This window comes from Sinohyriopsis cumingii, chromosome 12 (genome assembly GCF_028554795.1).
Source record: "Sinohyriopsis cumingii isolate HCF-2022 chromosome 12, ASM2855479v2, whole genome shotgun sequence".
Classification (NCBI taxonomy): Eukaryota; Metazoa; Mollusca; class Bivalvia; order Unionida; family Unionidae; genus Sinohyriopsis; species Sinohyriopsis cumingii.
Genome location: NC_142972.1, coordinates 21,423,275 through 21,439,273, shown reverse-complemented (window position 1 = coordinate 21,439,273; position 15,999 = coordinate 21,423,275). Strand labels below are relative to the sequence as shown.

Sequence of the window (15,999 nt, the reverse complement as noted above, 5' to 3'; positions counted from 1 at the left end):
AATAAAATGACAAAAAAATATATCTTCTGAATTTAATAACTAAAACTTTTCAACAATTACTGCAAAATGAGGTCACTTGGGCAAATACTGACTCAATTATGAGTAAATGTGTCAATGAAGAAAGCTAATCAACATCATCATACATGTATACTGGTTATAATCTTGAAAATGTTGTCTTTCATGACAGGTGGTCTTCCAAAATAGGTGTCTTTCAGGACAGGTTATAATCTATTGTAGATACTGTACAATGAATACTTTGAAGGTACACACTGTAAGAAATTTATTATTTGTCAAGAAGACAGACAAATTTTTCTTTAAAAATACTGAAAAAACAGCAGAGATAATGTCAAATGTTTCAAATAGCAAAGTCTATTTTCATTTACATGCAGTTACTGTCGTAATTTCAAAATTCCTAAATTGAACACAAAAGTATTCAAAACAGTTTCTAATATCAGGCTCACTATTCTGGAACTGCAATCCAAAGGAAATTAAACAGGCCACCTCCAATGTTACATTTCAGAATGATGTTATTAAATGGATGAAACAATAATGTAAACATGTAACTAAATTCTCCTGTTTCCTCTGTGTGTTTACTTGTCAATACTTATATTTCCAGCTAGAGAGAGAAAATTGCATTTTGTGTTTATATGAGTGATAATACTCTGTATAGTTAGTATATAGTAGAGGGCCTTATGGGAGATTATTTGTACTAACTGAGTTACCCTCAATAAATAAAGCGATTATAATTTATTAGTAGTAGTAGTAGTAGTAGTAGTATTTGCATATTTCAATTATCAATGTAATGCAATGTAATTTCTATGACTCTTTTACCTCTCTCCTAAGCCAGTCATTATCCAGAACTTCTTGTCTGCTGTACTTGTCCATCTGATGGATTGCTTTCTGGAAGAAGAAAAAATGTCCATTATGATAAAATATGCAACCAATATCACATATGTACTGTAACTCGCAAAATATCAGCACCCCAAGAAAAGTGGAAGTTACTAAAAGGCCTCTTTTGGCCCTAAACTTCAAAAACATTCAAAAATGTTACTGATTTGATAATACCAAGGTAAGAAATGTATCAACATTGAAAAACTTAAAATTACAGATGATTTTTTAAAATTATTTTATATGATGTTATAAACATATACTCATGATGTCACATTTGGCTATAAAATATCCGTTTTGTGCTAAAGTTTGAGCTAATTTTGAAAATTTAAGCTTATCTGCATGTGGTAACAAAATTCTTATTTTACCAAGTATAAAGGTATGTGTGAATACCCTTTTACAAAAACATTGTTTTGGTTCCTGTGGACTATGTGAAAAATGATAAAATTTAAGTCTGTCAGCATTCATTGCTACCTTGCATCTCTATAATGGTCAGGTATTAACTACATCTAAACTAATGTTTCTGCTATCATGCATGCATAAAAAAGTTTTGACATATGGCTACATGACTTTATGTCCACTGTAACATTAATACAATACACAGGATATAGTGAAACTATGAAATAAACATTTAATTTTGTTCATATGTTACTAAAAAACCACAAAATTTACCATATTTCTGCATCTTCAAAAGGTCTCACAAACTACCAGCACAAATGAGAGCATGTTTTATTTTTTGACAAAAGACACTTTAAAAGAATCTAACCCATATGCAGATTTCAAACATTTTTTCATTTCTGCTCCCCAACAAAAAAACAATCTGAATCATTTTTTTTTTCTGACCGTGTTTTGGGACATTCTGATTCTCTAAATTTTGGGATGAGGGTAAGTTAAATCTAGAAGAGGTGCATGAATGAAGTCAACCCACAACAAAAACAACAACAAACAGCTTATGTATTATTTAGGTATTGAGATCTAAAGGATAACAGTGATAATAAAAATAATAGTATAAAATATCTTTCCAATTTGATGAAATACTTCAGTATCCTCTGCTGAAGACTAGATTGCATTCTCTAGCTGCCAATAAAATGGAACAAAAATAAAACAATGTTATCAAAGTATTTATTGAAGAAAGGGATTATATTGTTGCATTAAGAATTTTTCTGTTTGTAATGCAAATACATGTATGAAATATTTGTTTAAAAATGGGACAACAGAATTTTTAGGATTGTTTAAAAATGGGACAACATAGTTTTTAGGAGTAATTGATCTTACCCAAAAGAATTCCACACGGCAAAACGCTGCCTACATATATACTAATTTTCCTGTCAGTTTTAAGCATCCAAGTGGCATAGAGGTATAGTGCATTAATTGTAAAATTATTAATCAGCAGTTCAATCCTGCATGGGAGGATATATTTTTCTTCTTCAATGCTTATATATATTTTCTTTTATTTCTTCCTTCAAAGACTTAAGTTTGTTCCTCCTGTCCTCTTGCACTGTTTCTTTCTTTCTGTCTTTTCTCTTGTATCATGTATCCACAGATTTTAAATATAATAAAAATAGCCCTGAAAGCAATTTGTTTTCAAATACTGCTATTTCAACTGGTTGCTGACATTTGTCATTATCAATCACATTATAGTTTATCATTCCATTATTTCCTGATGCTGATTAGTACAGATCTTTTGCTCATGGTCATTCTTGGGAGGTGGGTATGGGGGTGAGTATGAGTATGTGACAGAGGAAGAGAGAAGCAATAAGAATCGCCATATCAAAAAAAGAAGCTTGTTGGGATGGAGCCTTTTGGGGTCTATCACTTGCATCTTAGCCAGAATTGAGTTGCTGGATTTTTAATGTTATGTACTTGTCTTCTTTTATTTTATAACTTAAAATCTGAATGCATGTTGTATACGTGCTTAAGGATTGTTGTCAAAATTGGGTGAGACAACCTGCAGTAACTGTTTCATTTTTTAAAAATCAAATTATAAATTAACAATTTGATTGTGGGCCTCATCACTAGTGGAAAAGCCATCTTATCCTTGAGAAGACAGCCGCTTTTAAAAAGTCTCATTATCCCTGGCGTATGTTTGTTTGTGTGTATACTCAGCTGGGTACACAAATGCGTGAATGTACATAAATTTGTCTTATGCATGGACTCCATATTGATGCACATATAAAACATTCTGGCCATTTTTCACACCAGAAGTTTTGCTGATTTTCCATTTAATTGTTCTAACATTAATATAAACTAGTTTACATTCTTTCCAGGGTTAGTTCTATGTTTACATGCTCACAAGAAAAAATATGTTACCATGTCAACTTGAAACTTGATGCCATATGACCTTAAAAGTTTGTTTGAAATTCAAGGGTTCAGGAATATAAACTTCATAAGATAAAAATCTATGGTGGATATTTATATATTTATAATGCACCATCCATAATTTCCAAGTCATTTAATGTAAAATTTCAAAACTCTGGGAAATAAATGCAACAATATGGCAAGATTTGCTAAAAAAACAAAATCTAGAGCTGTTTCCTGATTATATTAATGACTGAATATACAACAGCTTATGGGATAAATATCATGTACTTAAAAAAAATGACATAATGATGAGTTCTAATTGGGTATGACACAATAATAATGTTGGTGATAAGATCATGGGTAGGGGAAGCATTAATCTGTCATACTGTAATTTTTTTCATACCAACCATTCCAGAAACCCATGGGATATATAATAAGAAACCAGCACCTGTTCACTCATCATACTGACAATAAATGTATCAGAACTGATATCCTCAGTCAGTGAGGTAATAAAATCATGCCATATATGTTTCTGAAATTGCATCTTAGTTTTGAATATAAGGGATGATTTACTGAAAATGAGTTATTCCTAGCATAAACATTGGTCTTAGAGACAAACAGTTGTGTTCAACTTGGGATGATCGGCAAGCAGGGTATAACAGTATTTACAACAGGGGATGTGTATTACAGCATTTACACTTGGGGTGGTCGTCAAGCAGAGTATAACAGCTATTTACACCAGGGGATGTGTATTACAGTATTTACACTTGGGGTGGTCGTCAAGCAGAGTATAACAATATTTACACCAGGGGATGTGTATTACAGCATTTACACTTGCGGTGGTCGTCAAGCAGGGTATAACAATATTTACAACGGGGGTGTATATTACAGTATTTACACTTGCGGTGGTCATCAAGCAGAGCATAGGGGTCCCGAGTGGCCGAGTGGTCTAAAGCGCTCTTCGTTACGGAACACTGCCATCTCACCTCTGTCTGCGGCGGTTCGAGTCTAAGATTCAGCCAATGTGGGCATGTGAGAAAGCTTGCCAGTAGCTTCTCGTGGGTCGGTGGTTCTTTCCGGGGTTTTCCGGGTTCTTCCTCCACCATTAATACTGGCCGCCATGTATAGCCTATCGTGCTGAAAAATGGCGTTAACCCCACAACAACAACAACAACAACAAGCAGAGCATAACAATATTTACAACAGGGGATGTATATTACAGTATCTACACTTGGGGTGGTCGTCAAGCAGAGTATAACAATATTTACACCAGGGGATGTGTATTACAGCATTTACACTTGCGGTGGTCGTCAAGCAGGGTATAACAATATTTACAACAGGGGGTGTATATTACAGCATTTACACTTGGGGTGGTCGTCAAGCAGAGTATAACGATATTTACACCAGGGGATGTGTATTACAGTATTTACACATGGGGTGGTCATCAAGCAGGGTATTACAGTATTTTCATGAAGTGTGGCATATTGCACTATTGATACCAGGGGAGGTGTATTGTAGTACTAACATGAGGGGTGGTTGTTAGGCAGAGTATTAAAGTATTTACACCAAGGGTGGTTGTTAGGCAGGGTATTACAGTATTTATTAAAGTATTTACACCAAGGGTGGTTGTTAGGCAGGGTATTACAGTATTTATACCTGGGGGTAGTATTATAGTATTTACACCAGGGGTGGTATACTGCAGTATTTATATCAGGGGTGGTGTATTAAAGTATTTATACCAGAAGTGATGTATTACAGCATTTACATCAGGGGTAGTGTATTACAGTATTTACACCAGGGTGGTGTATTACAGTATTTACATAAGAGGAGGTCATTAACAGTATTTACAAGAATCAACCAGATTAAACAGAATAAACTTGCAGATTTATTACAGAAAGAAAAAAATACGAAGAAAATATCTGCAGAAACAAAAGGAAAGGATAAATAACCACATTCATCAACTGATGAATCCCCAAGCTCATCTGTCTACCACGAGCTATTTGCCAAATAGTTTATCCAGCATTGTTCCAATAGATCACTGCCAACTAACAAGATGGGCTCTGTTTGATTGACTGTGTAATAACATATGAGGTGCTAAGCTTGACAGACTATAAAGTTACCTGGTTAAGTGATAATCTGTCACCTTGGCCAGTTATAGTATAACATCTACAATTTCACACTACGATATGGTCACTGTCATGCAGCCAAATTTCACAAAAATTTTGAAAATGAATTTAAAATATCCCCATGTAATAAAGTGGTTTACTTTTCAATGGAAAATCTTTTATTTATAAGATACTGCTATGCTAATTACTAGGTATGACACTCTCTGAGTTGGCAATTTGTAAGTTAATTGGGAATGGAATGGATCAATCATTCCACAAATAATCTGGCATCTTTGACTTTATATTTATTGTATACATGTTCATGTGCTTTTTATCTGTATCTTATGGTATATTTTATGCACAGCTAAAGCCTTGTTAATTGAACCCTTATTTATCAGACTGTCTTGCTATCTATACATTAAAGCAGATTTCCATTATTATTCCACATAGTGATAAATTAATCTATATTCCTTGTTAATCTGAACAGAAGTGGGAACAAAAGTGTCCACATTAATAGGGTTTTAGTGTTTTGTTATGTACATTTAATTTGTATTTGATTATATTGTATTTTGGACCTGACCTTGTCCAAAATCAAGTTCATTGTCAGTACCTGATCAGTAAAATGTATTTTGGTAAATGAATAATACATAGCTAATATTTGTATATGAGTATGGGTTAAATATTAGGATCATTATCTTGGCTTGAGTCATGGACATTATGTTTACCATGTTCTTTATTATAATTTTAGTAACAGAATTTATCTAGTAAATAATCCAGAGTTTGTTTTTTTTACAATGGAAAATGTCATTAAAGACACATAGTATCTTTAGAAAATGCTAATTGCAACCTAGGTCATGAAGAGGGGTTTATAATCTTGTTTACTTTAGAACTTACTCATTCTTGCCTTAACATCTTGTAGCAGAAGCAATCCTATTGTTGTGTTCAGATTTTTATTTGGGTGGAATTATTTATTCAAACTATTATTCACTTGAAATACAAAGTGCACTTAAATAATATTCTTGGACAGAAACATTAATTTGGAATTATGGTGAATTCAGACAAGGACATCTTGGATTATATTGTTGTGATAAATTGGAAGACAATTAGTAAGTACATCATCACACTTCAGGCTACTGGTACGTTAGCACATTCAAGGCTACAGGCACATCAATGCCTTCAGTACTGGATGTTATTGTGAACACCAATGGAATTTAATCAAAATTTAATTCATTAGGGCTGCTGATAGAACTTTTTGGAATATTTGGGATTTATTTTGCAACACTAAGTTTTTAACATTTTCACTTTGTATTCTAGAGAAGTAAATTATTTTTTGAATTTTACAAGAACCTATTACTTTTTGCTCTTTTCTATTACTTAGTTTAAGATCATAGAGTTGTAATAGTTTATATATATATATATAATCTGGCTCAGGTACTTAAGTAAGATTTTAATAACTTACCTCTCTGTTGGGTGTGACATATGTAGAATCACCATTGGATAACAAACATTCCAAAAAACGGTGCCCAATCTGATCATTTAGCAAGGAGCAAATGTTTATCTAATTACATTTTTTCCAGATTTAATTTGCTGGTCAAACAAGGATTTGACTAACTGAGTGGGTCACCTGGAAAATTCTGGCTAATGTGTATAACTTCAAATCTGTATAACTCCAAGTTTTTCTTTCAATTTTCATGACATTTCTTCAGCTTAATTTAAACTTTAATCGCCATGATTTTCTGAGGAAAGAATAATACTAATTTTAAATAAACAGCTATACAAATTAGTGGGTGGAACATTCTCCTCAAATCTTACGTTAATTCACTGTGACCTCTTTGTAGAGTCTATTGTGAATGAATGAAATTTAAGAATGAGGAAGTGCAATGGGATATGATGATACTGTCATCATTAATATCATCATCAGCAGCAGCATTACTATAATAAATGGATTCCATTTGATCGGAAAAGTGCAATGCATGCAGTCACAGTAGTGTTTTTAAACTTCTGAATTTCACGACTTGCATAAAAAATTATTGGTACAAATTTTATTTCTGAGCTGCCTCGTGTGAGTAATAAAAATCAAGATCAATGTGAAACCACTGTTGCATATCTACATCATTTGTGTGCTTTTGGATCAGAGAAATTGTGGTCTTTTAAAATAAGAGATCAAATGATAAATATTTAAAATAATAATAACCACACATGGTTTGTAAAGTTTCAAACACGCAGAAAAGAATGTAAGCCCTTCCCTACATTTGGCTTTCCATAATATTCCATTTTATCAAGGAAAACTATCTTAAAAGAAGTTAATGAACTAGAGGGTCTGCACTAATTACATGCACTGTATGATGTTTACTTACTCCTGACTCTATTTATGTAAACAGTATTACTGGGTCAGTACCAGATGCCATATGATGTTTATTTCCTCCTTACTCTGTTTTTGTAGAAAGTATCACTGGGTCAGTACCAGATGACATAATGTTAACTTACTCCTTACTCTGTTTCTATGAATAGTATCACAAAAAGAGTGGAGAACAAGCAAACATTGTGTGGCAACTGGTTCAGATCCTCTAATATGTGAGGCATACTATTTATTTATTTATTTATTTACTAATTTATTTAATAATTATTATTTCTTACCTCTGTGGCATTATGTTTGTGTTGATCCAACTTTTCATCTGTCAGCTTCTGAATTTCATCCTTGGTTTCCTCCAGTGTACCTTCCAAATGAGCTGCAAACAAATTATAAGGCAATTACACTGAAGACATCTTTGTTAATTAAGGGCAAGGTTTTGTAACTCATTTGGATCAGACAATGATTTCACTAAACATATCAGATTTTCAGCTCAAAATTAAGATTGTTATAGGTGATATCTTATTTTTCATCTGCCGAAATGAAATTCTCAATTAATACTCTGTACAGAGCTATAGGTTAAAAGAGGTCTTTTATACAATTTTCAGCCTTGGTGCAATGGATTTCTTGGCTATGTGTGATGGCTGTCAATCACTTATAGCATACTGTAACAGTCAATAACCTGCTGATCAACCTAATCACTCAGTTAAGCCTGAACTTTTACCTACCATGCTTGCATTTTTAGCTTGATTAATATAGGGTACAAATTTTCATGCATTTTAAGCTTGATTAATACAGGGTACCAATTCTCATATATTTTAAGCTTGATTAATACAAGGTACCAATTTTCATGCATTTTAAGCTTGATTAATACAAGGTACCAATTCTCATATATTTTAAGCTTGATTAATACAAGGTACCAATTTTCATGCATTTTAAGCTTGATTAATACAGGGTACCAATTCTCATATTTTAAGCTTGATTAATACAAGGTACCAATTCTCATACTTTTTAAGCTTGATTAATACAAGGTACCAATTTTCATGCATTTTAAGCTTGATTAATACTGGGTACCAATTCTCATACTTTTTAAGCTTGATTAATACAAGGCACCAATTCTCATACTTTTTAAGCTTGATTAATACAAGGTACCAATTCTCATACTTTTTAAGCTTGATTAATACAAGGTACCAATTTTCATGCATTTTAAGCTTGATTAATACAGGGTACCAATTCTCATATATTTTAAGCTTGATTAATACAAGGTACCAATTCTCATGCATTTTAAGCTTGATTAATACAAGGTACCAATTTTCATGCATTTTAAGCTTGATTAATACAGGGTACCAATTCTCATACTTTTTAAGCTTGATTAATACAAGGTACCAATTCTCATACTTTTTAAGCTTGATTAATACAAGGTACCAATTTTCATGCATTTTAAGCTTGATAACCAATTCTCACGCATTTTAAGCTTGATTAATACAAGGTACCAATTTTGATGCATTTTAAGCTTGATTAATACAGGGTACCAATTCTCATACTTTTTAAGCTTGATTAATACAAGGTACCAATTCTCATACTTTTTAAGCTTGATTAATACAGGGTACCAATTCTCATATATTTTAAGCCTGATAACCAATTCTCATGCATTTTAAGCTTGATTAATACAAGGTACCAATTTTCATGCATTTTAAGCTTGATTAATACTGGGTACCAATTCTCATACTTTTTAAGCTTGATTAATACTGGGTACCAATTCTCATACTTTTTAAGCTTGATTAATACAAGGCACCAATTCTCATACTTTTTAAGCTTGATTAATACAAGGTACCAATTTTCATGCATTTTAAGCTTGATTAATACAGGGTACCAATTCTCATATATTTTAAGCTTGATTAATACAAGGTACCAATTCTCATGCATTTTAAGCTTGATTAATACAAGGTACCAATTTTCATGCATTTTAAGCTTGATTAATACAGGGTACCAATTCTCATACTTTTTAAGCTTGATTAATACAAGGTACCAATTCTCATACTTTTTAAGCTTGATTAATACAAGGTACCAATTTTCATGCATTTTAAGCTTGATAACCAATTCTCACGCATTTTAAGCTTGATTAATACAAGGTACCAATTTTGATGCATTTTAAGCTTGATTAATACAGGGTACCAATTCTCATACTTTTTAAGCTTGATTAATACAAGGTACCAATTCTCATACTTTTTAAGCTTGATTAATACAGGGTACCAATTCTCATATATTTTAAGCCTGATAACCAATTCTCATGCATTTTAAGCTTGATTAATACAAGGTACCAATTTTCATGCATTTTAAGCTTGATTAATACAGGGTACCAATTCTCATACTTTTTAAGCTTGATTAATACAAGGTACCAATTTTCATGCATTTTAAGCTTGATAACCAATTCTCATGCATTTTAAGCTTGATTAATACAAGGTACCAATTTTCATGCATTTTAAGCTTGATTAATACAGGGTACCAATTTTCATACTTTTTAAGCTTGATTAATACAAGGTACCAATTCTCATACTTTTTAAGCTTGATTAATACAGGGTACCAATTCTCATATATTTTAAGCTTGATAACCAATTCTCATGCATTTTAAGCTTGATTAATACAAGGTACCAATTTTCATGCATTTTAAGCTTGATTAATACAGGGTACCAATTCTCATATATTATAAGCTTGATTAATACAAGGTACCAATTTTCATGCATTTTAAGCTTGATAACCAATTCTCATGCATTTTAAGCTTGATTAATACAAGGTACCAATTTTCATGCATTTTAAGCTTGATTAATACAGGGTACCAATTCTCATGCATTTTAAGCTTAATAACCAATTCTCATGCATTTTAAGCTTGATTTGTATCCATTTTCTTGCATTGTAAGCTTTATTTTTTATGGGGTACCCATTTTCATCCATTTTAAGCTTGATTTGTTATGGAGGACCCATTTTAATGCATTTTAAGCTTGATTTGTTATGGAGGACCCATTTTAATGCATTTTAGGCTTGATTTGTTATGGAGTACCCATTTTAAGGCATTTTAAGCTTGATTTGTTATGGAGTACCCATATTCATTAAGCTTGATTTTGATTGGGTAACCATTTTCATGCATTTTAAGCTTGATTTTTTTATGTGGTACCCATCTTCATCCATTTTAAGCTTGATTTTGATTAGGTACCCATTTTCATGAAATTTAAGCTCAGTTTGAATGGGGTACCAATTTTCATGCATTTTAAGCTTCATTTTTACAGGGTATCTGTTTTCATTGATTAAACCAAGAATTTAAAGATCTAATGAACAAACTCCCTTCCGTTGAAAAAATAGAACTCTTTCGCAAATTCATAAATTAAGAAACTACAAAACACTTATTTCATAGTCATACATGTGCTATAACAGAGAAGTCAGCTAACAAGAAATGTTTGGAGCCTTACAACATTTGGCCATGACAGCATTTCAATCAGAATCTTTTCATTTATCATTGCATGACATGTCTTCTATTTTCTTATTCCAATGAGGGCCCAAAGCTTGATTCACTTTGAGAGTAGTTTTCTGTCAGACATTTTGATTTGTTTGTATGATAGCTTTTGTGTCATTTCTAAGTCATCATTTTGACAAGATCAAAAAAGATCTACTACCATGAACAGAAGATTATGTTTGGGTATAAAGTGGGCAACAGTGTCTTGGCACCTACATCTTTATCCACATTTGATGCAGAATTTGTGAATATGGATTTCATTGATACTATATTCACTGTCACATTTAATGTTCTGTATATAACATAATTTAGTTCTAGCAGATTTTACAGTCAGCTTCAGTGGAAGAGCAGAAAGCATATTCATGTCCCTTGAACTTGATTTCATCCAGGGAAATTCCCATTTCCATCCATAATTGAATGTCATGTGATATTATGGTTACTTAGATTTTGGTGTTTTAACATTGGGAGTTAATGTAAACTTCAAAATCTTGACAAAACTGTAAACAGCAAACCTGAATCAACCTCTGTTTTATGCTGATTGAGCTCTCTAGTAATCCAACTATAATTTATTTATCTCTTTAATCTTTTCAGCATTACTTTTGACCCCACACAGTATGATTCTATTTGGCAAATTTCAAACAATGAAGCCAACCGACCCTGCCAACAGAATCAAACTGGTGTTAATTGTTTCATGCTGCTTAAAATTAGCAACTAAGCCATCTTGCCCTGCCAGTTCAGTCATGTGATGACAGACAGTATTACTGTAAAATGATGACAGACAGTATTACTGTAAAATGATGACAGACAGTATTACTGTAAAGTGATGACAGACAATATTACTGTAAAATGATGACAGACAGTATTACTGTATAGTGATGACAGACAGTATTACTGTAAAATGATGACAGACAGTATTACTGTAAAGTGATGACAGACAGTATTACTGTAAAGTGATGACAGACAGAATTACTGTAAAAAAATTCTATGCTGGAAACAGGGCATGAAAAAATGGAGAAAAAAATCAAATTTTTAAATGATAATTTTGCAAACATTGGAAATTTCAGTGTGTAACAGGAGGGACAGGAGACACCCTCATTTCAGTGGGAAAACCCTCCTGTCTGGGAGATTCACATGTATGAATAGTATAACACAACACAATTACAGCACATGCTTAATAGTTTCATGTCAGTCACTATATTTGTGTTTGCTAAATAGAACAACATTTTTAAGCCAATTAGTTGGCAGACTAATTGCTTTTCAGGAAGAAAAATTTCTAGTCGAGCCCCTCTCCCTCAACATGCTTGGAGATCAAGAATAATCTTTATGTTCTGCATGCATAAGTGGTAACTAATCCAGTCATGGTGGCTCAGTGGTTAACATGCAAGACTTGCAACCAAGAGTGCAGCTTCAAATCTTACTATCACATCAGCCTGGCTTGCCTACTGTGTCCTTGCACATGGCACTTTACTTCAATTGCCTTGGCATTAAATAACCAACCTGCGTTGCTGTACCACAACATGCCAAACACCAGTCAAGACCATGGATGGGTCTGATAATTAAACTTGATTCATCCTGACCTAAAGAACAAAAAATGATTATATCACAAGTACTTACCTTTCATTTCATTAAAACTTGTTGTCATATCGTTTATATCCTGCTGCAGAACTTTAATTTGTTTCTGATGTTCTTTTTGTCCATCATTCTTGTAGGCAATCCAGTAATCTACCTCCTTCTGGACCTTCTCTATTTCTGACTCTAACTTCTTTATTTCTGCCTTTAAGTCTAAAAAATATTTTATAACACAAATATTAGAAAAAATAACAACACAGAGATCCCCCTCTTAAACAGTTCTGTTCCCCTAACCACTGGCCATCTGCTTATTATAGCCAGAATCCAGCAGAAACCTATGAGGCTGTGTTCAACTGAAACCTTTAGGATGGCCACCCCTCTGACATGGCCAAAATATATGTACAAAAATGTCAAGTTTACCCCTCATAAATGGACCCATATTGGGGATTACAGATACAAATCTCATAAACATCTCTTGATTTCTAAATTCAACACAATTACATTTATTCCAAAGTACTGATAAAAGTATCTAAATTTATTCCATACAAAGTGTTAAGTAACGGTAACTTACAAATACTTACTGATAGGTATTCCTTAGATGGCAGATTTTGCCACATTGATGATCAATGTAAAAAAGACAAAAGCTAATAGGTGAGAAATACAGTACTACACAACTCAAGCATGATGGCTAGTAGGCATATAGTAAAAATGACATGTTAGATGTCATGGTTTCTCTCTCTTAGATTATAAAATGAAGGTGTATCAGACAATGACTTGTTGATCATGTGACAAGCTCACTTCCTTTAAAAACATAGAGCATTTCATGTAAAAGCAGAAAATTAATTTGAGGTAACACTGCCAAAGAAGGAATAAGATGTTGCATCAAGTACAAAATTTCATCACACATTCTTGGTTTAAAAGTGAAAGAAATTCAACATAAACAACTGAAGGAGTGTCTTATGACTCTTGGAGAGAAATTTGATGTCAAAATGTTTCAAATAAAAATCGTAAATTATACATTCTACAGGAAAAATGAAATGGACTGAGAATGACAGTTACAGTCAGATGTAGATATTCTTTTTATTGACACGGTTTGTGAATGGTTTTGCTCCACTATTTTTGAATTTTCATGATTATTTTAAATGCCATTAATAAACATTTTATCACACTGATTCCATAACATCCATCATTTTTAAATGAAAATATTAAAAATTAGTTATGCTTTTGTTGTTTTACTTGTAATTATTGCTCACATCTGTGTATCTAGAAAGGCCACCCTTCTTATAAAGATATTTTCCTGACTCATGAAGGGGTGGCCACTATAAGACCTTGCAGGTAAATTCAATACGAGTTCATTTGACTTGTGCATTATGATGTAGTCTTAATTTTCATACATTATACTTTGATCTTTTTAAAATTAGAAAAAAACACTGTCTGAGGAAACCTGCTTCAAAATTTTCAATTTATATCCTAACTATAGTCCCTTGAATAGTCTTCACCTTGTATCCCTTTTTGTCTCTCCTTTTCTCTCATCCATTTGCTCTTCATTGCTGCTACTACATGGTCCTTGGTCTTCAATTCCTCATTTTCAAACAACTTCTCTGACTCCTTGGACTGCTTCAAAAGGTGCTGAATCAGCATCCCTTGTTCTGACTTCAATTTGTCATTCTGAAGTTGAGATGATAAGACTACTGGTATATAGCAATACTGAATGAATAACTGCATAATAATACTGCATGAATAATTGCAAAACAATACTAATTGAATAACTGCATAACAATACCAACTGAATAATTGCATAACAATACTGCATGAATAATTGCATAACAATACTAATTGAATAATTGCATAACAATACCAACTGAATAACTGCATAACAGTAATGAAAAAATAGTATCATAACAATACTGCAGGAATAAATGTGCAACAAAACTGAATGAATAGACTTAAAATGCTTTTACATACAACAAAATAGAAGCCAGAAAGAAACACCACAATTTTCCTTACTATTACTTAAAGCTATATTTGTCTGACTGCAAACAAATGAAGTTAAATAATCCTCAAAAACTTTGTGTCATCTCAAGAACAGTACTGCTGGAATATTGTGAACATAAAGTTGGAAGAAAATAAAATTTCCACAAGAAAGACCAAAGATGCAACTAATGGATGACTAACACAATGTCATTTTTTAAAATGTAATTACTGCATCAACCTGTAAGTTTCAGAGATGCAAAGATACAGTGACTAAATTTGATGAGATCAATGTTCTACATAGTTATCTTAAACTAACAGACTTATTAAAAGTTTATCTTCCATTACACACACTTCACTGTTTACTGTAGTTTGCAGTTTACTGCACCCCCCTCCAATTAACAGTCCTAAGCTTTTTGAAAATTGAAAGGTTGTTTGCCATATTTTAAGATTTATACTAAATAATATTTAGAAGAATCAATATAAAATGTGGGGTGGGGTGTGTGGGTGGGTATGGAGGATATGGGGCCAGCTTATATTTCCTCCAGGACATGGAATTGTTCAAATCCTCCCTAAATTTAGGGAATGCCCCCCAAAAAGGCATGAGTACATGAAAATCAAGCACTGTCATTTTTCTATGAGCATGATAAAACCTGTAACATTTATTAATATTAACAACGCTAAATCTGATCACTCAAATGCTTGACATCTAGATCCGCTGACATAATCAAGCTTTTACTGAGTGACTTTTGCAAACATTCAATGAGATTGTTCACTGATTATCTAATTAAAAGTATTTTACCAAGTGTACATGGTAAGGTTGTACAATGGTGGACATTTAGTTTGGGTATTAGGTATTAACGTCTTTGCTGTTACATGTAGTTTGGGTATTAGTTATTAATGTCTTTGCTGTTACATGTAGTTTGGGTATTAGGTATTAATGTCTTTGTTGTTTTACATGTAGTTTGGGTATTAGGTATTAATGTCTTTGCTGTTACATGTAGTTTGGGTATTAGGTATTAATGTCTTTGCTGTTACATGTAGTTTGGGTATTAGGTATTAATGTCTTTGTTGTTACATGTAGTTTGGGTATTAGGTATTAATGTCTTTGTTGTTACATGTAGTTTGTGTATTAGGTAATAATGTCTTTGCTGTTACATGTAGTTTGGGTATTAGTTATTAATGTCTTTGCTGTTACATGTAGTTTGGGTATTAGTTATTAATGTCTTTGCTGTTACATGTAGTTTGGGTATTAGGTATTAATGTCTTTGTTGTTTTACATGTAGTTTGGGTATTAGGTATTAATG

The 15,999-nt window shown here is 32.6% G+C and overlaps 1 protein-coding gene across 2 annotated transcripts in view; it reads right to left on the bottom strand.

Moving 5' to 3' along the window:
- LOC149786081 (coiled-coil domain-containing protein 83-like) overlaps positions 1-15,999 on the bottom strand; it is a 57,584-nt gene that overhangs the window by 24,387 nt on the left and 17,198 nt on the right. For both annotated transcript variants that reach the window (XM_089976375.1, XM_089976376.1), the window contains exons 4-7: positions 14,221-14,389; positions 12,767-12,934; positions 7,932-8,023; positions 832-900 (exon numbers count right to left, since the gene is read on the bottom strand). In XM_089976375.1, the coding sequence (XP_089832501.1) occupies positions 832-900; positions 7,932-8,023; positions 12,767-12,934; positions 14,221-14,389 (498 nt within the window). The remainder of the gene's footprint in view (positions 1-831; positions 901-7,931; positions 8,024-12,766; positions 12,935-14,220; positions 14,390-15,999) is intronic.